At 37.3% G+C, this 22,060-nt stretch overlaps 1 protein-coding gene across 7 annotated transcripts in view; it reads right to left on the bottom strand.

The window, feature by feature from the left end:
• INVS (inversin) overlaps nt 1-22,060 on the bottom strand; it is a 126,191-nt gene that overhangs the window by 89,517 nt on the left and 14,614 nt on the right. For all 7 annotated transcript variants that reach the window (XM_081512303.1, XM_081512327.1, XM_081512329.1 and 4 more), the window contains exon 3: nt 18,722-18,888. In XM_081512303.1, the coding sequence (XP_081368429.1) occupies nt 18,722-18,888 (167 nt within the window). The remainder of the gene's footprint in view (nt 1-18,721; nt 18,889-22,060) is intronic.

Genomic DNA, 22,060 nt, shown 5'->3' with positions numbered 1-22,060 from the left:
TGTCCGGAAAAATCTCTTGGATAGAGGAGCTTGGTGGGCTACTCTAGGGTTGCAAAAGAGTTGGACACAATTTAGCATCTAAACAACAACAGTAACAACAGAAAAAATGGTCATATTGAACAAAAAGATGAGGGAAAGACATCTGACAATATTCAACACCCACTCTTGGTACACATTCTCAGCAAACTAGAATCAAAACAAATTTCCTCAATCATTGTAGCAGTTGCCAATTATTTGCCTTATAACTCCAAATAAACTCTTCTTTATCTTGTTAAACCAGCCAATCCTAAAGGAAATCAATCCTGAATATTCACTGGAAGGACTGGGACCAATGCTGAAGCTCTAATACTTTGGCCACCTGATGCAAAGCACTGATTCATTAGAAAAGACTCTGATACTGGGAAAGACTGAAGGCAGGAGGAGAAGGGGACAACAGAGGGTGAAATGGTTGGGTGGCATCACTGACTCAATGGATATGAGTTTGAGCAAACTCCGGGAGATGGTGAAGGACAGGGAAGCCTGGTGTGCTGCAGTCCATGGGCTCGCAGTGTCAGACATGACTGAGTGACTGAACAAACACAGTGATACTGGAGCTAGACTTTATAACCATTTCTCCTTTGCCAGCTGCCATAAAATTTGGCTTTAACAGTAGATGGTGCAGCAGGAACACTGTAAGTTCCTATCTGATACCATTTCCTTTCAGCTCAAAGAACTTCCTCTAGTATTTCTTATAATGTGGGTTTGTTTAAGATAAATTCTTAGTTTTTGTTTGTCCTTATTTTTAGTATGTTAAGATAGTTTCACTACATATAGAATTCTAGGTTGACAGTTTCTTCCCCCAAGCATTTTAATGCTATCATTCTAATGTCCTCTTATGTCTATTGCTTCTGAGATGTATGCTGTCATTTGTATTCATGGTTTCCTCTATTGGGTTGTGTCTTTTTCTCTGGATGCTTTCAAGATTTTCTCTTTATCTTTGGTTTTTAGTAGACTGACTATAGTATTTATAGGCAAGGTTTTCTGTGTATTTATCTTTGGGGTTCACCAGGCCTCTTGAATCTTTAAATTCATGTCTTTCACCAAGTTTGGGCAAGTTTTGGTCATCATTGAGAAAATTTTATTTCTCTGCCCCATTTCCTCTTCTCTCACCTCTTATAATTACACTTGTAATCTCATTACAAGTATGTTACATCTTTTAATATTGCCCAACAAATCATTGAGACACAACTTTTTCCTTAATATATTCCTTATTCTAGCTTATAAAATTTATATTGATCTATCTTCAAGCCCACTGACTCTCTGTCATCTCTGACCTACCAATAATTTCTTACAATAAAATTTTTATTTATATATTTTTCAGTTCTAGAATTTCCATTTAGTTCTTTTTTTTTTTTACAGCTTCTACTTTCTGTGCTTATTAATTATGAGTATATTTTTTATAAACAGAGTTAAAATAGCTGCTTTAAAAATCCTCATCTGCTAATTACAACACCTGGATCATCTTTGGTTGCTCTCAAAGATTTCCTTTTCTCCTGAGTATGGATCACAGTTTTCATTTGTCCACATGTCTAATAATTTTAGATAACATTTTACACACTGTAAATGAAACTCTGGATTCTGTGTGTGCATGCTAAGTCGTTTCAGTCATGATCGACTCTTTGTGACCCTATGGACTACAGCCCACCAGGCTCCTCTGTCCATGGGATTCTCCAGGCAAGAATACTCGAGTGGGTTGCCATATCCTCCCCCAGGGGATCTTCCCAATGCAGGGATCAAACCCACATCTCTTACATCTCCTACACTGGCAGGCAGGTTCTTTACCACTAGTGAAATATTATAGACATAACATTTTATTGCACTTCACTTTTTTGTGCTTATCAGATATTGTGTGTTTTAAAAAAGAAAAGGTTTGTGGCAATTCTGTGTTGTCAGAAGATGGTTAGCATCTTTCAGCAATAAATTGTTTTTTAATTAAGGTATATACTTTTTTTTTAAGATACAATGCTACTGAACACTTAACAGATTATAGTATAGTGTAAACATAATTTTTGTATGCACTGGGAAATCAAAATATACACATGATTTGCTTTATTATGATATTCACTTTATTTCAGTGGTCTTTGAACCTGCAATATCTTCAAGGTACACCTGTACTGATTTCTTTTTTTTTTTTTTTTTCTGATTTCTTTTTTAAGCAGGCAGTTAACTTGTCTGAATTCAAACTCTAAACTATTTCTCTTGCATAGGCAGGTAGCAATTAAAAATCTCTGATGAGTTATTTTAGCCTTAACTTGAGTGCCTGAAGTTTTCCCCACATATGTTTTGATAACAGGTCAGCTGAAGATTTTGGCAGCTTATATGTAGAATTCAGAGCCCCACTTCTGTGGGTACCTTTATTCTCTAATTGGAGAAGGAAATTGCAACCCACTCCAATATTCTTGCCTGGAGAATTCCACGGGTGGAGAGGCCTGGTGGGCTATGGTCTGTGGAGTCACAAAGAGTCGGACATGACTGAGCAACGAACGCTTTATTCTGTAATACCTTTCTTGATTTGGAGCCATCATCATAAATGTTGTCCTGTGATTCCTCACAAGTAGCAGTGCAGACTTGTATTCAATTTTCCTCTTCCTTAAAGAACTGACTAGGCCCAGTGATAAAAGCGGAAACCCATTCAAAGCCTCCTTGTCTTTTCTTATTCCAAGAGTTTATTCCTCTCCAACTTCAGCCTGCTTCTGTTCACTCTTCACTTCCTCTAGGTAGTTGTTTTTAAATTTTGTCCAGAGTATTAAAATTAATTTTGTGGGAAGGATGATCCAAAATGAGCTATACCATCATTAACAGAAGGTGTTGTTATTTTTCATTTCCTTTTTAAAAATATTTTTATTGAAGTATAATTTATAATGTTAATTTCTGCTGTACAGTAAAGTGTTAATTTCTGATATACAGTAAAGTGATTCAGTTATATATACATATATATTCTTTTTCATATTCTTTTCCATTATGGTTTATCACCGGATATTGAATATATTAGTTTCCTGTGCTATACAGTAGGATTTTGTTGTTTATTCATCCATGTGCTAATCTCCCTTCCTCCCACTTGGCAACCATAAGTCTGTTCTTTATCTCTGTAAGTCTGTTTCTGTTTTGGAGATATGCTAATTTGTGTCATATTTTAGATTCCAATATAAATGATATCATATGGTATTTGTCTTTCTTCTTCTGACTTACTTTGCTTAGTACGATAATCCATGTTGCTGCAAATGGCAAAGGCGTTGGTACGTTTAAAAAGCTCTCTAGATGGTTGACAGACACTGTACCAACCTGATGATGGAAGACACATTTAGGTAGTCTTGACCATTCACATAAGTACCACTTAACTATTTTATTTTGGATCTTGTGCAGACAATAGCTATCCTTGATTAAAGATCAATTATAATCTCTACACAATACAACATCCCCTCATGCTGAACCCTTACAACAAACTGGGTAACACAACTTCTCTTAGTTTTCCTTGACCAAGCAGGTGAGGTCAGTATCATGGTTCTGTCCTTTCCTCTCTCACTGTAAGTCAAATGCTACATTTTGTTTCATATATGTGCTGCCAAAGGGGGTATGCTATATTCTGTTAACAAATCCTAAAGTTTGGGTAATAAAAGGTTGTACAGAGTAAATGCTATTTTAAATATGTCTGCAAAACTGAAAATTAAAGAACAAATAGATTCAAGGATTTGAATATGATACTGTATCCAGAATGAATTCTTATTATACTAACACAATAATTCTTTGTTTCATTCCTCCCAATACACAAATATTTAATACTTATTTATTTAGTGAAATGATTGCAAGGGGATACAAAGATAACTTTGAGAGTAGTCCAGAACATGATTTGTTCATAAATAATCACAATACAGGATAAAAAGTGCTAAGGTTCATAAGGGAAGATCTAATAAAAGATTCTCAGAACTGTTACCTGATTATTCTGGTTGTTGTTTCTTAATTTTAGCTTCGAAGTGACTCATTTAATGTGCTTGAATACATGCTTTTCTTAACTCAACAGGCTTATCATTTTGGGATTCAAGTCAGGTCTCTTCAGACTATATATCCCTTAACAGAAACAAAGGGTCCTTTCAAATTCATGATTTAACCCGCATTAGAACAATTTGGGAGAAGGCAATGGCACCCCACTCCAGTACTCTTGCCTGGAAAATCCCATGGATGGAAGAGCCTTGTAGGCTACAGTCCATGGGGTCGCTAAGAGTCGGACACGACTGAGCGACTTCACTTTCACTTTTCCCTTTCATGTACTGGAGAGGGAAATGGCAACCCACTCCAGTATTCTTGCCTGGAGAATCCTAGGGATGGCGGAGCCTGGTGAGCTGCCATCTATGGGGTCGCACAGAGTCGGACACGACTGAAGTGATTTAGCAGTAGCAGAATCATTTGAGATTAGTATTATCACAAATTTACAGAATATGAAACAGAAGCCCAGAGCGTTCATGCTTAAAACTTGCCCCAAATCACTTAGTTATAAAGGAGTAGAACCTTAGTCACAAATCTAGGTTTTCTGACTTCTGAGTCTAGTGCAATATTTTTGCCACTGTTGCAGGTAATACAACTCAGGGAAAGGAAAGGAATTCATGGAGAGGGTTATGAAGAAGGTGAAATGTACCAGTGAAGTCAAAGAAGATGAGGACTTAGGAAAGGTATTTGAATTTGGTGATTAGAAAGGCATTGGTGAGTTAGCCGCAAATCCATTTCCTTCAGCCCAATATAATCAACGTTTGAGTTTTAAATGTAACCCTTCAATAAAATTTCAAGTCCTTTCACAGTTCTCCATGTAGGGTCACTCCATTTTACTTGCCCAATATCATCTGTCCATATTTTATACCTCATAGTCAATGATCTATATACATTAGACTATATATTCTTTCTCTCCTTGAGAGTATTATAAGAACACTCCAAGATATTCTTGAAGTGGTCTCCCTACCTCTTTTCTCTCTCCACTTAGCACAGTTGCTATTTGTTTACACACCATGGGGGCTTAGGTGCCCTCACTTTTCTCCACAATATCCCTAAGCTTATTCCTCTTCTAGCATTTAATGCAAGAATATTATAGTCTCAATTCAGTTCAGTCGCTCAGTCGTGTCTGAGTGTTTGCGACCCCATGGACTGCAGTACACCAGGCCTTCCTGTCCATTACCAATTCCAAGAACTTGCTCAAACTCATGTCCATCAAGTCGGTAATGCCATCCAACCATGTTATCCTCTGTTGTCCCCTTTTCCTCCTGCCTTCAATCTTTCTCAACATCAGGGTCATTTCCAATGAGTCAGTTCTTCTCATCAGGTGGCCAAAGTATTCAGCTTCAGCATCACTCCTTCCAATGAACACCCAGGACTGATCTCCTTTAGGATTGGCTGGTTTGATCTTGCAGTTCAAGGGACTCTCAAGAGTCTTCTCCAACACCACAGTTCAAAAGCATCAATTCTTCAATGCTCAGCCTTCTTTATGGTCCAACTCTCACATCCATACATGACTACTAGAAAAACCATAGCTTTGACTAGATGGACCTTTGTGGGCAAAGTAATGTCTCTGCTTTATAATATGCTGTCTAGGTTGGTCATAGCTTTTCTTCCAAGGAGCAAGCGTCTTTTAATTTCATGGTTGCAGTCACCATCTGCAGTGATTTTGGAGCTCAAGAAAAGAAAGTCTCTGTTTCCATTGTTTCCCATCTATTTGCCATGAAGTCATGGGACCGGATGCCATGATTTTAGTTTTTTGAATGTTGAGTTTTAAGCCAGTTTTTTCACTCTCCTCTTTCACCTTCATCACAAGACTCTTTAGTTCCTCTTTGCTTTGTGACATTAGGGTGGTGTCATCTGCATATCTGAGGTTATTGATATTTCTCCCAGCAATCTTGATTCCAGCTTGTGCTTCATCCAGCCCAGCATTTCACATGATGTACTCTGCATAGAAGTTAAATAAGCAAGGTGATAATATACAGCCTTGACATACTCCTTTCCCAATTTGGAACCAGTCTGTTGTTCCATGTCTGGTTCTAACTTGCTTCTTGACCTGCATATAGATTTCCCAGGAGGCAGGTCAGGTGGTCTGATATTCCCATCTCTTTAAGAATCTTCCACAGTTTGTTGTGATCCACACAGTCAAAGGCTTTAGCGTAGTCAATAAAGCAGAAGTACATATTTTTCTGGAATTCTCTTGCTTTATCTATGATTCAATGGATGTTGGCAATTTGATCTCTGGTTCCTCTGCCTTTAAGGGCTTCCCTTATAGCTCAGTTGGTAAAGAATCCGCCTGCAATGCAAGAGATCCCAGTTTGATTCCTGGGTCGGGAACATCCACTGGAGAAGGGATAGGCTACCCACTCCAGCATCCTTGGGCTTCCCCTGTGGCTCAGCTGGAAAGACTCCGCCTGCAATGCAGGAGAGTTCCATCCCTGGGTTGGGAAGATCCCCTGGAGAAGGGAAAGGCTACCCACTCCAGTGTTCTTGGGCTTCCCTTGTGGCTCAGCTGGAAAGAATCTGCCTGCGATGCGGGAGACCTGGGTTCCATCTCTGGGTTGGGAAGATCCCCTGGAGAAGGGAATGGCTACCCACTCCAGTATTCTGGCCTAGAGAATTCCATCCATGGGGTCACAAAGAGTCAGACAGGACTGAGCGACTTTCACTTTCACTTTTCACTTTCACTTTCCTCTGCCTTTTCTAAGTCCAACTTGATGATCTGGAATTTCTCGGTTCATGTACTGTTGAAGCTTAGTTTGGAGAATTTTGAGCATATTATATAGTCTAAGTACCATTTATTTACCTTGTCTGTTTTTCCCATTAAACTATGAAGTCTTTGAGGGCAGGATCATGTCCTGTTCATGGTTTATTTCTGAAACTTAGCATAGAGGCTTTTGCATAAACACTTGTTAAATGAAAGAATCAATAAGATCATAAGGAGTTACAAGGCAACAAAGTAATCTAATGTGACTTCAACAGCAAAGACGCCACTTATAAGTCACAGACAGTGTGTTTTGATCAAACACCCTAATGTGAATCTAGCTACTTAAATGTTACACTTCTTTTGCAAGGACATCAAGTTTGCTTCTACCATTTCCTGTGACCAATTTCGCTTAAGAAAATGTGGTCACAATTATACTCTCACAGATGTAACTATAGAAGAATTGCATGAAATCTGAGAGATTTCTGCAACCTTTGGAGAGTTGCTTTGAAACTTAAAAATTTTCCTAACTTACATCAAACAAAACAAGTACTTTTGATAATAATTCTAAATGCTTAGTCAACAGTATTGAGAATTTTGCTAATATTCATTATGGACTATAAAGAATAGAATCTTTATGGACTATAACAGACTCTTCAAGATAGCACTTACACAGGAAAAACTTAACAAAATATTTATGATGATAATGACTCTCAGAGTTTGAAGGGCTCAGTGGGGTCACTGGGTTCATCTATCCGGTGTCTAGTTTGTACATCATTCAGTTCTTTTGGCATACTTTTTTGAGTCATTTCAAATTAGTTAGCAGAGCTTTGAATGACTATAGCAAAGAGACCATGGAGCTATAGGGATGGGCTGAGGACATATTCCATAACTTACAAATGCTTATTCACACACTCTTGACATTACTGTCAACACACCTTTATTCAAGCTTTCATGAAGATATACTGTATAAATGACGCTTACAAATGCTCTCAGTACTTAGTATACTACAAAAGCATTTTTAAAAATTATATATGCTTTTGAATGACAAAAATGCATTGACTTTAATTTGTACGTAGTGTACATATAAGGAAACATAAATGTTTACCATTTATCACTGTTAAGTGCATTTCATAGTTCGTTATTGAAATTTAAAATCATTCACTTGGCCTTGAAGAGGTGGTAATACGATCTCTCTACATTAGAGAATAAACTCATTTTTTCTAAATACCTTCTCCATTCATACTACAAATGTATGATACATATAGAAGAATAGCATAAGTATATAGAGATATAGAAGAGAAGTGATTTTGAGCCTGATTTGACACGATAGCATTGGTATCATTTAAATCCAATTCTAGCACCTGTTCTAATTCACTAAGAAATAAAAAATTGTATATTATTTGAAAGGAACAATTTAGCTAATTCATAACTTCATTTTTTGGGTTAGTTCATGTAGGAGCAAATGAAAGATTTTGTTTTACAAGGAACAATATTTCTAAATGAGTATGGGAGAAAAATATTATCAAATATCCATACTTCATTATTAACTCATCTATCCTTTAATGTCTCTGTCATTTTCTTTTAATAACACTTTAAAATCTTTATCACTTGTTAGTTCTGACAATGTGATGACAATTTATGCATTGTAAATATAGTTTCATTTCTAATCTCCACTTAAGCAGTTTACCTTCTAGTGTGATCAAAGACAAAAAGAATCAATGTAGATTTGTATTGTGTGTATGTGTGTGTGTTTGCACATCCAGGCTTGAAGATATCGTTTAAAGTTACATAGATTTATTATCCAAAGGGATCTCTAATTAAATAAAAAAGGGAGCCTATGTTAGCTAAGTCGACTTCAAGATCCGTTCCTTTGTATAAAGGGCTTTCACATGCCTTCCCCCTCAATTCTGAAAGCACACGTTCCTTATTCCCTTCACCATGAATAAGGCCGACATTTGACAGCTTCACAAGGCTGACAGGGTTACCCAACAGCCCACCCTCCCTATTCTCAATCCAATTAGACCTCTAATCCTCCAGATGAAAGGCCCAACTGCTCACGTTCCTCATGACAACGACAGCTATTGATTACTTGTCACTGCAGCTAACACCTTCCCTGTCGAGGCTGCTCTGACAGAAGCAAACCTACCAAATTAGACAGCACTTTATCTGCCCTGGAGGCCAAATGGCACAACAAGTAAAGGCTAATAAATGGTATAAAAATGAACAAATCATAACATTATGACAGGCTGATCGTTGCCAGCAGCCTCCTAGCTCAAGCTTGATGTTCTGTTAGGCTTGCTCCTTCTCTTTCCCCTCTGCTCTAACTCCAACGTTGACTGAATTAAAGGCCAGAACAATTAAGGCATTTGACCAGCAAAGATAAGCCAATTGAAGTATCACCAAGGGACATAAATGTCAATAACTGACTACCATTTGTCAATACAAACATTCTGGAGATGCAAATACTCAGTCCTCCGCTCTCTACTAGGCTACACTGACTCACTTTCCAACGATAGTCAGCTCAAATGGACAGTCTATGGCTATTTAACCAGAAGAGGGAAAAAAAAGAAAAAAGAAGTACAGTCTCAAGAGAGGAAGTATTCTATGAAGAACAAGCAAGAATCATTGGGGTGGGGTTGGAGGGTTGCATGAGAAAAAGAAAGATAGCAGATCTATTGTTCCTTTAAAAAATATTCTAAAGTTAGACAACTGGAAAGTCAGTACATGTTTTTAGTTGAGAATGCATACATAATGTAGGGAATGCTGGAAAGCTAATGAAGCTGTAACTTTAGAAACACACTCATTCATTTAATGAACATTTTTTGAGCATGAACAATGTACCAGGCACTGTTCTAGGCAATAGGAAGAAAATGGTGAATAAAACAGACCAAAAGAAGCCATAACTTTATGGAGTTTACATTGCAGTAGAGTATAAGACAATAAACAAGGTAAAAAATAAAACATGTCTGTGTGTATGTATGTATGTGTGTGTGTGTGTGTTTATGATGTGATATTCCATCATTCTCAGCTGGATAAGAAAAAGGAGTAGAAGTGTAAGATAAAAGCAGGTAAGTCTAAAAAAACCACACACACACACACAAACAACCAAACTCAGTCCTGAATTAGAACAGGAAATGATAAAACTGTATTTTTATTTAAAAAATATTTCCAAGTAGTGTCTACTGCTATGGCTTAGAAACAATCAACCCAGTAACAGTAAGCACCCCTAGCCTTTAGATTGTGGTCTCCAAATACATATATGGTGAAAGATTCAGGATGGAACAGAGACTTGAAAACATTCTATGAAGAAGGAGTGAAGGAACAGCAAAACTGGAGGAAAATTTCTTCACTTGGCCATCATAATTATTATTATTACGTTGCTGGCCATGCCCCGTGGCATGCGGGATCTTAGTTCCCCGATCAAGGATTGAACCTGTGTCCCTTGCAGTGGAAGAAGTGAGTTTTAACCACTAGGTCGCTAGAGGAAGTACCATAATGATTATTTTTAAGACGTGTTGGATCATATCACTTCCTTCCTCAAAACCCTCCAACGCCTCCTTCATCTGGTTCAGAATAAAAACATATTCCCGACAATGGTCGAAAGGCCTAGTGGATCCAGCACTCATTTCTGTCTTGTCCTCATGACGGACTTGCTCTCCCCTTGCTCACTCATTATCACCACACTAGCCTCTTTGTTACTCCTCCAGTATTCCAGGCATGCTCCCACTTTAAGTCTTTGTTCTGACCGTTCCTCCAGCCTGGAATGAAAGAAAGTTCTTCCCTCAGTCATTTACAAGGCTTACTTCCTCACCTTCTACAAGTCTTGCTTCCAATGTGACTGCTTTCACCTCAGTGAAGACTATTCTGACTGCCTTATTTACAGTTCTAATTTGCTCTCCCCAGGTGCCTCTTCCCTGGTTTTCTTGATACCCCTTAGTTTAGCATTTTGGTTATATTTCTCTTATTATATTAGTAAATGATCATATGGGCTTTGGAAAAGCTTCATAGTCAGAAGAGCTATAAAGAGGTCTATGATTGGTCACAAGGAAAATGCTGTGTCCAGGGGCTGAGAATATTCATATTATGGGAATAATGAGCCCCCTGATTCCTTCTCATTTCAATTCTGAACAGTAAAATGTACAAAAAACAAGAAGAGGAAATTATATGAACAAATACAGTTCTATGACACAAGAAGGTAATTAGCAAATTAATGATCACATTTTCTTTGGAATCGATGTTATACACAAAATTAATTTTTAGAAGTTTAAATGAAAGTAAATGGATCTGAAGTTCCTTTTTATCAGCTGTAAAAATATTCACTGGCCCCGTGCCCAGAGTTTAAAAGAAATCAGCATGAGTCTAATGAAAAACAAGCTGTAGGTCTCAGGGAAATTCAATATATACTCTTTCTTTTCCTTTTAGTTTCTGATTGGTTTCCATGGGAATCTAGGTTTGTGGGGATCTCTAATCTAGTCGTGGAAAGCAGATGCCTGAATTTTTATGGCTTAGTAAAAGTGGAGGTCAGTGAAGAGATAAAGATGATTAGAAAATGAATATGGTCGTAGGAAACACGATCATGTTCAAAACAAAATGCTACAAGAGACATAGTTTTCAAAACACAATCTGTAAGGCCGTTCTGTGTTTGAGAGGTATTACAACATAAAGAAGAAGAAAATAAAAACATTAATGTACAGGCATTAGCTCTGGGTTTAAATTCTGAATCTGGCCCATAAGAAAGAAGCCCGTTGGAGAGCAGTTCTCCTGGGTTTCCTTACTTCATGGTTCTCTGCTTGAGCACTCCTTTCCAATAAAGTCTTTTGCTTTGTGACACGAGAAAGAAAGGAAGGAAGGAAGAGAGACGGAAAGACTTAGGTACTTTTGGGGGGAGTTGACTGTGAAGCTGGATTTTAGAATTTCTCTGTGACAGAAGAACCAGAGGTCTGAGAAAGTAAGCTGCAGAAGAGTGTAAGCTGCAGAAGAGTGAGTTCTCCTTCAGTGGTGCATTACCAGGAGCACTGAGCTGGGAGTCAGAAAAACAAGATAATTCCTGAATCTGCAAGTGAAAAGTGACCTTGAAGAGCTCAAACCAGACCTCAGTTTACTTCTATAGAAAACAGTTAATATTCAACTATTCTAATTGCTAAGAAGCTACTACAAATTTTTTTTTTCTTACTAGAACTATGTTGTTATGGTTGTTCAGTTGCTAAGTCCTGTCCAACTCTTTGCAACCCCATGAACTGCAGCATGCCAAGCTTCCCTGTCCTTCACTATTTCCTGGAACTTGCTCAAAGTCACATCCACTGAGTCGATGATGCCATCCAACCATCTCATCCTCTGTCACCCCCTTTTCTTCCTGCCCTCAATCTTTCCCAGCGTCAGGGTCTTTTCCAATGAGTCAGCTCTTCACATCAGGTGGCCAAAGTATTGGAGCTGTACTATGTTAGAACAACTCAGAAGTAGTGATATGTATCAAGATTTGCTGACATTTTGTTCCTTTTAACTATAAAAGTAGAAATACATTAACTATAGTCAAAGTATTAAAGAATGTATAGGTTTTTATTTCAATTCTCAGATTTGTTTAAAAATAGACCAATCTTGGTTTTGGTTGAAACATCATTTGGTTGGAAAACTCAATTCAAAGACCCTAATTATTTGAAATAACGTTCTAAACTGGAAAACCAGCAGACAGGTTTAAATATAGTTTCTAAATACTCAGAAGAGGACAAACTTGATACTGGCTTGGAAACCTAAGAAGTTAGAATGTAATGAAGCAAAGATTTTTCAGGTTAAGACTCTCTGCCCAAAAAAGGCAGCTTAGCTAAGGCTGAAGTCAAATGGAATAAAACGTAAAGGTTGTTAACGTAGCCCATCTCAGTCCAGAGGTAGTCTTGAGCGATCATTAAAATTCATTAAAATATAAGGGTTTTATAAGCTCAGACTTTCTAGGTAATGTGGGCATTGCAAATGTCTTTTGGTGCCTTCTTTTAGAAGCATGTACTTAGTGGCTCAGCAGTGTCCGACTCTGTGCAACCCTATGGACTGGAGCCCACTAGATTCCTCTCTCCATGGAATTTTTCCAGGCAAGAATACTGGAGTGGGCTGCCATTTCCTCCTCCAGGGGATCTTCCTGACCCAGAGATTGAACCTGTGTCTCCTGCACTGGCAGGCGGATTCTTTTACCACTGAGCCACCTGAAGCACACCAAGAGCTAAAACCCCATTTGCTTACACTTCAGATATCCACTGGCTACAGTTTGTGGGAGAGTGAGCACTTACTAAATTGGTTTTAAACAGACTGAGTGAATACAGCCACAGAGATGTCTGGAAGTACCCACTCAACACTCCAGGTCATCTTGATGTGTGCTCAAATTAAAGAACCACTGGATTACAGCATAGATACAAGGCTTCCAAATAGTTCCTGAGGTGAAGGCTGGGGAAATGTGACCTGAGTGCTTAAAAGCCTAGGCCAGAAACAAATAACCCAGTCAACAAATGGACAGAACATCTAAACAGATACTTCTCCAGGGAAGACATACATATGGCCAAGAGGCACATGAGAAGATGCTCAACATCACTAATTATTAGAGACATGCAAATCAAAACTACAATGAGATAATCACCTCACATTGAGCAGAATGGCCATCATCAAAAAGTCTACAAACAATAAATGATAGAGAGGGTATGAAGAAAATGGAACCCTCCTACACCATTGGTGGGAATGTGAATTGGTACAGTTGCTATGGAGAACAGTATGGAGATTCCTTAAGGAACTAAAAATAAGATTTTTATTGAGGTAAAACACATATAGTGCATACGTCTCAAGTATACAGAGACATGTGTATATGAGTGTAAGATAAGGAAACCAAATGCTGTTGGTTGGTGTTAAGTTTTCCAGAAAAGTTTCAGAGGTATTCTACTCTTCTCCTTTACTTTTTAAATCATTAACATGCAAACATATTTTTAAAACTGAAAATTAATATTTAGTTTGCATAGATGAATTGAGAATTCTCTTTGTGAATAAAAAAGGAACACTCAACCACAACCTGAGGCGTCTTTAATTTGTGTATTTAACATGATGTAATTTTTCAAAATGGGTGGGTAATCTTCATCTTCTTGAAGCCAAATTAATAACCTCCTGGAAGATTAAAAATGCATAATTATTGACATTTAGTGAGATTGCTAAAGTTTTTTTTATCCTTATCAACAAACAAATGTATCTGTTGAAATCAGAGAAACAGTAGCTTCCCTGAAGCAAAACATTTCTAACAGTTAGATATCTTTTGTGAGAAATCCAGAAAAGGTATGATTGATTTCTTTCTTGGATTAAACTGAGTGTGCTAAATGAAAAACAAACTAGGTTCAGACATACAGTATATTGAGATTAATTTTATTCTTATGTGTATCATTTCCTTAGCTGCTTGGACTAATAGTAATTTGTTTCCAAGAAGTGAGTATGTGTCAGAATAACTAAGTCAATCAACACCGTTCAAAAGCTTTTCCCATATATGTATTTTGAAATTGGATAAATGTTTCTAATAAAACGGCTAGCATTTGTATTAATAATGACTTTCTATATAAGTAACACAAAATGTATTCATTCATTCAACCTAGACAAATCAGACACTGTGCTAGATTCTGGGGTATTCAAAAATAAATAAAACAAGTCTCTCATCTGGAACTCCAATCTGGGGGGAAAGATGCAAGTAAGTAGTAATTATCATACATATGAGACAGTGGGGCTCCAACAGAGATATGAACGAAATGCTATGCAAACATGAGTTTTTCCTATTAATCAACCTAAGATACCATAACATAGTTCATTATCACAAAAAACCCAAAACCATAATAAATAATATATGAAAATGGTTAATCTTCGGATCAGTGATAATAGCAATGACCACTTACATGTTATGGTTGTTGAGATTTACAGAACACTTAGGTAAATTAACATCACATGTAAGTATATGTACTTTACAGTAGATAGGCCAACTTTGTTACTTAATATCTTTTTTTTTGTTATTTAATATCTTTATCCATGGTGTTTGTGAGCAATTTAAGAGCAGGAATCATGTCTTTCATCTTTGCATTCCAAGGCCTAGCACAGTACCTGTTACACAGTAAGTTTTTAACATATGTTGAACATATGCATGCATGCACATATATATGAATATCAATGTTACATAAGTAGCACTTTTGAGTTCACAGATAACAGAATTAAGTAAGACAGACAATAGTTGAAAAGAATATTTAGTATCCAAAATATCAGAGAACTTCACTAAACAAAGGGATGTGAAGTTTAACAGGGCTCAGTATTGACAATACTTATTTATAGCAGACATATTATTCATTGTTTAATATTCTCCCTAGATGATGCTGTTAGAACGCTGCACTCAAAATTCCAGCAAATTTGAAAAACTCAGCAGTGGCCACAGGACTGGAAAAGGTCAGTTTTCATTCCAATCCCAAAGAAAGGCAATGTCAAAGAATGTTCAAACTACCATACAATTGCACTCATCTCACATGCAGTGGCCACAGGACTGGAAAAGGTCAGTTTTCATTCCAATCCCAAAGAAAGACAATGCCAAAGAATGTTCAAACTACCATACGATTGCCATCATTTCACATGCTAGCACAGTAGTGCTCAAAATTCTCCAAGGTAGGCTTCAAACAGTACGTGAACTGAGAACTTCCAGATGTTCAAGATAGACTTAGAAAAGGCAAAGGAACCAGATATCAAATTGCCAACACTTGCTGGATCACAGAAAAAGTAAGAGAATTCCAGGAAAATATCTACTTCTGCTTCATTGACTACGCTAAAGCCTTTGACTTGTGTGGATCGCAACAAACTGTGGAACATTCTTAAAAAGATGGGGATACCAGACCACCTGACCTGCCTCCTGAGAAATCTATATGCAGGTCAAGAAGCAACAGTTAGAACCAGACATGGAACAAGGGACTGGTTCCAAACTGGGAAAGGAGTACATCAAGGCTGTATATTGTCACCCTGCTCATTTAACTTCTATGCAGAGTACATCATGAGAAATGCCAGGCTGGATGAAGCACAAGCTGGAATCAAGATTGCCGGGAAAAATATCAATAACTTCAGATATGTAGATGACAACACCTTAATGTCACAAAGCGAAGAGGAACTAGAGTCTCTTGATGAAGGTGAAAGAGGAGAGTGAAAAACTGGCTTAAAACTCAACATTCAAAAAACTAAGATCATGGCAACTGGTCCCATGACTTCATGGCAAATAGATGGGGAAACAATGGAAACAGTGACAGACTTTCTTTTCTTGAGCTCCAAAATCACTGCAGATGGTGACTGCAGCCATGAAATTAAAAGACACTTACTCCTTGGAAGAAAAGCTATGGCCAACCTAGACAGCATATTAAAAAACAGAGACATTTCTTTGCCCACAAAGGTCCGTATAGTCAAAACTATGGTTTTTCCAGTAGTCATGTTTGGATGTGAGAGTTGGATCATAAAGAAGGCTGAGAATCAAAGAATTGATGATTTTGAACTGTGGTGTTGGAGAAGACTCTTGAGAGTCCCTTGAACTGCAAGATAAAACCAGCCAATCCTAAAGGAAATCAGTCCTGAATATTCATTGGAAGGACTGATGCTGAAGCTGAAGCTCCAATACTTTGGCCACCTGATGCAAAGATCTGATTCATTAGAAAAGACCCTCAAGCTCGGAAAGATTGAAGGCAGGAGGAGAAGGGGATGACAGAGGACGAGATGGTTGGATGGCACCACCGACTCAATGGACATGAGTTTGAGTCAACTCTGGGAGTTGGTGATGCACAGGGAGGCCTGGCGTGCTGCAGTCCACGGAGTCACAAAGAGTCGGACATGACTGAGCGACTGAACTGAACTGAATATATATGGGAAGTTTAAGGTGAAGCTATTTTCTCTAAAGAGAATTTGTGTCTGTGTCTGCTGAAAGGCAGGGTGGGCTACAGACCTGGGACATCTCCAGCCATTTTTGAAAAATTATTTCTAGATCCTCCACCATCTTATTCCTGCTTGAACTATACTATCTCTGATTCTAAATAACGGTGCTTTTGCATGACACACAAAACCAAACACAATACCCAGGTTTAATGTGGGCAGAGTAGAGTATTAAAGAATGATTATCACCCTTGTTCTGGAAATTCTACTAATACTAGTGTAACTTAACTAGTATTCTACTAAAACTAGTATAACAAAGATGATTTACGGCTTTTGGCAAACACACAAAAACACACAGCAACACAGAGACGGGGGAAATGCATACTTATGAGATAGCTACGAGACCGTGAAAGTTGTTATTCATAAAATCAGTTATGTAAACTGTGACATGTAAATCACAGTTCTATTTATTCTTTGACACTAAAGAAATCACTACTTAAAAAAAATAAAGGAGAAACAAAAAGCAAATGGAAACAATGTACTGCATCTCACTGAGAGACTTAACAATTCACACGTCTGGTTGTGCACTCCCCTTTCAACTTTTTTTACATTATACCTCTACAAAAATGTCTTATGAGCGGATCATCAACTTAAACTCTCTTTTTTTCTCGCATGATCCATTTGATGTGCAATTAGTTTCCCCCAACTTACATTTTTGAAGTTGAGTTTTAAACCTAAATGAATCACAATGAAAAAAAATCTAAAGTGTATTAAATTCTTAATACTGGGGCTATTCCCATTCCGAAATGTTTACTTTTTTATGATAACAAGTTAAATAGAGTTACCCTTTCTGACTGAATACTTTTAACAGCTGACAAGCTTAGGTGAAAGGTTATAGATACCTTAGCAGTAGTTAAAAGAGAGATTGAAAATGAGGGAGAATTCTTTTAAATTACTGTAATGAAAAGCAAATTCAAGAGCAATAACTTTGGAAATAACCTGACAGACCCAATTGATAAGAGCATATAACTAGCATATTCAGAAGTACATCTTAATGTCAATCTCTTTTTATGCTTTCAACTAATGAAAAGGTATTTTTCTAACCCCTCAATTAATCAGCTATATCTGGTTCACATTTTTTTTTAATGGGAAATAACTAATAGTTTCTGCTGGATCTAACTAATTTTCATTGCTTTTTGTTCCAAAAATACGTATCTAAAATAACAAAGAGAAAAATACCAGGCACCAGAAATACATTTTATAGACCAAAATTTCATGGTGAGAAAACCTGTTTTCAGGTAAATAAAATCTTCAAATAAGTTTAGAAGCTTCCCATTTAAAAAATTTTTGATATGTTTAATCCTAAAAAAACTGAGCTCTTAACAAGCCTTTAAAAATTTGAAATAATTTATACTAGCAATATAGTTTTAGATTTTAAAAAGTTTGAAAATACATTTCAGAAAATAAATTTCTTTTATGCTTCTAATGCCACATATTTTACAAGATTACAGCTTTTTATTGTAAAAGTAACACTAAGGAAAACATTTTAAACAATGAGAAGTATTAAAATTCATATATATTCCCATTATTTCAATCCAACCACTAGTGACGATTATTATTTTTGGCTGTGCTTCATGTGTATGGCTTCTGGGATCTTAGCTCCTGACCAAGGATCAAACCCATGCTCCCTGCAATGGAAGCTCAGAGTCCTAGCCACTGAACCACCAGGAAATTCCCAAACCCAACCACTACTGACAATTCAGTGTGTGGTAGTTTTCTTTCTTTCTTTGCCTTTTCCAATGCATAAACTGACTTGTAATATAGTTTAATATAGTTCAATCATACTATCCATATAATTTTATTTCCTTTTCCCCAGCTTTATCTTAGATAAGAAAATAAACTTCATTGCTTGAGGAACTTGAATAAGTGATGGTTATCTGTGCTTACTCTCTGAAGTTTAAAGACTGCAGTTTTTGAGAAAACATATGAAAATAAAGTTATAAACCTGAGATTTCTTTACCATCTGTTCATCACACAGTTCCACTAATCAATTTACAAATACCACAAAAAAGGTTTATTCTTCACAGTAATTTGACTTCTCACCTTTTGAGCTGCAAGATGGAGGGCAGTTCTCTGGCTATGGTCAGTTTTATTAACATCTGCTCCTGCCTTCAGCAGGGTATCTGCACAATCCAGTCTGTCAGCCAACACACAATACATAAGTGGTGTTCTCCCAAATTGATCTTCTTTGTCTTTAAGTGCAGAGTTCCCTGTGAGGATAAGAAACAAATAGTGATATTTGATAATTATTGTTGTTATCACTAATATAACTAGGAACTATATTTACTAGCTGTTTCTTATCAAGTACTGGGGTAAATGCATTAAATATACTACCTCAATTTTACTCACCCTATGAGAGAGATAGTACCACACCTATATTACAGGAAATTGAGACTCAGAGGAGTTGGGTCACTTTTTCACCTTACACTGAAAGTAAATGGTGAAGCTAAAATTCAAACTGATTGTTGACTTTAAGCAGTATGTTCTTAACTACTATGTTATTTACTAAATTAACATTTTGAGATATGAGGTTATTTTTTCCTCCCTTACTCTTTGTCAAAAAAAAAAAAATTTATTTAATGTAGACCATACACTAGGCATTGTGGTATGTTTCTAAGAACTACAAAAATGAATCATGATTGACTTCCTGTTCTAGACAATAAGGAACAAGCACATAATACCATGATCCTCCTGCTAATTAAAACTAAACACCCCAGGAAAAATAAATGAAAGGTGGTGAAAGGAAGGCAAATTGGTTAGAGAACAATGAAACTCCAGGAACAACCTAGTGTTGAGTTCTCAGATTTGGGGTTTTTTTGCCTCCTATATATATAGACAGCCTGGGTGCTAAAGTAGCCAGAACACCAGAAACACCAAGAGGCACATTCACAAAATTTCCCAAGAAGCCTGTTCTCTCCAGTCAAAACATCAGGACGACAGTAGCTCTGCAGCACTGAAATCTTTTAACTAACTTCCTCCATTTAACGGAGAAGGCAATGGGAACCCACTCCAGTACTCTTGCCTAGAAAATCCCATGGACAGAGGAGCCTGGTAGGCTGCAGTCCATGGGGTCGCAAAGATTCGGACACGACTGAGCGACTTCACTTTCATGCATTGGAGAAGGAAATGGCAACCCACTCCAGTGTTCTTGCCTGGAGAATCCCAGGGACGGGGGAGCCTGGTGGGCTGCCATCTATGGAGTCGCGCAGAGTCGGACACGACTGAAGCGACTTAGCAGCAGCAGCAGCAGCCTCTATTCAAAGCACATGTGACAACAAACTGAACCTCTTTTCCTTTCCATCTGATACTGCAGAGACTCTGGGGGAGGAGCCCTATGAAGTATTATGCCCTGAATTAGGCAAAGGATAGCAATGAGGTGTTACCTTATCCCTTCTCAACTAGACAGACAGTGAAGAAAAGGAAGGAGGAAGCTAGAAAAAGCAATTCTTTATATCAATGCATAATGCCATGGATAACTTTTAGCAGACCATGTATGGAACAGACCAAAGTTAAAATAGAAAAAGCTTTGAGAATTGAACTCTTGGTGGAATACTGCCCAGGTTCTAAATTGGCCAGGGTATTACAAAAGTGGGGCAGATCAGAAAATAACTTGCAAGAGCTTTGAAAAAGTTTGACATTTGAACCACAGTCCACAAAATTGGAACAAAATGTTCATTCTAACCTAAACAGATTATCAGTTTACTAAAATAGGAGATTTAAATAGGATTCAGAGTCTTTACCATAATACACAAAATGTTCAAGATATAATCCAAAATTACTAGACAAACCAAACATCAGGAAAATATTAAATAAGATAATAAACAGGCACCAAAATTGTGATGGTACAGGTATTAGAATTAGCTGACAAAGATTTTAAAGCAGCTGTCATAAAAAGTCTGATAAGCAACTATGAATGCTCTTGAAGCAAATGGAAAAATCCAAAGCCTCAGCAATGAGAGAAAACATAAAGATGAACCCAGTGGGACTTCTCTGGTGGTTCAGTGGTTAAGAATCCATCTGCCAATGCAGGGAACACAGGTTCAACACCTGGTCCAGGAAAATCCCACAGGTTGTGGGGCAACTAAGCCCGTGTACCACAACTACTAAGCCTACACTCTAGAGCCAGCATGCTGCAACTACTAGAGCCCGTGTGCCATGGAGCCCATGCTGTGCAACAAGAAAAGCCACTGTAATAAGAAGCCTGTGCACCACAGCTAGAGAAAACCTACATGCAGCAACAAAGCCCCAGTGCAGCCAAAAAAAAAAAAAGAAAGAACTAAAAATAAAAAAGAGATGAACCCAATGAAAATATCACAATAATATTTTTAAAATAAGTAAAAAACCAAATAAAATAACCAAAATAAAAAATCACATTAAATAGGCACAATAGCAGAATGGAAATGACAGAAGAAAAAGAATCACAGAACTTGATGACAGACCAACAGAAATTATTCAGTCTGAACAACTGATAGAAAAGATAGAGAAAGAATCAACAGAGTCTCGGGGCTCTGTGGGACAATAACAAAATTTCTACCATTCATATCATCAGAGCCCCAGAAAGAGAGGAAAAAGAGAAGCTAAAAACATATTTGAAGGAATAATGACTAGAAATGGCCCAAATCTGGTGAAAGACACAGACTTACAAATTTAAATAGTTGAGCAAAGCTCAACAAAATAAACCCAAAGAAATCCATACTGAGTCAGTCAAAATCAAATTTCTGAAGACTAAATTCAAATTATAGTGTATTTCTCATAAGAAACCATGGAGGCCAGAAGGCAATGGCACAACATTTTCTAAGTGTTGAGGGGGAGGTGAAAGAATGTCAACCCAGAATTCTACATCAAGTGCTTGCATACACTGGGAGTAAAAAGAAAGAGAAGTGTTTGAGGCCAGCTAAAGGATATAGGGGATACAGGGGGTACGATGAAATTGTTCTAAAGTCAATTGTTGTGATGTTTGTACAATACAACTCTGTGAATATGAAAAAAAACTACTGAATTGCACATTTTAAATTGGTATGTATGCTGATATGGTGGATCTCAATAAATACTTTCCACTACATACACATTAAAATGAAGGTTAAAAACATTCAGGAAATGTAGAGGAAGATAGGAATGGGAAAAAAGAGGAATGAAAAACAGAAAACAATACATAATAAGTTGGAAATCTTAAATTCTAACATTAGAATTCTAATGATTACCTAATAGGTAAATGGGGCTTCCCCAGTGATGCAGTAATAAAGAATCTGCCTGCAATGCAGGAGATCCAGGTTCAATCCCTGGATTGGGAAAATCCCCAGGAGGAGGAAATAGTATTCTTGCTGGGAACATTCCATGGACAGAGGAGCCTGGCAGGCTACAGTCCATAAGGTCGAAAAGAGT

Source organism: Giraffa tippelskirchi, chromosome 1 (genome assembly GCF_054371585.1).
Source record: "Giraffa tippelskirchi isolate mGirTip1 chromosome 1, T2T-mGirTip1v1.2.pri, whole genome shotgun sequence".
Classification (NCBI taxonomy): domain Eukaryota; kingdom Metazoa; phylum Chordata; class Mammalia; order Artiodactyla; family Giraffidae; genus Giraffa; species Giraffa tippelskirchi.
Note: the sequence above shows the minus strand (reverse complement) of the source record. Positions and strands in the feature narration are given on the sequence as shown.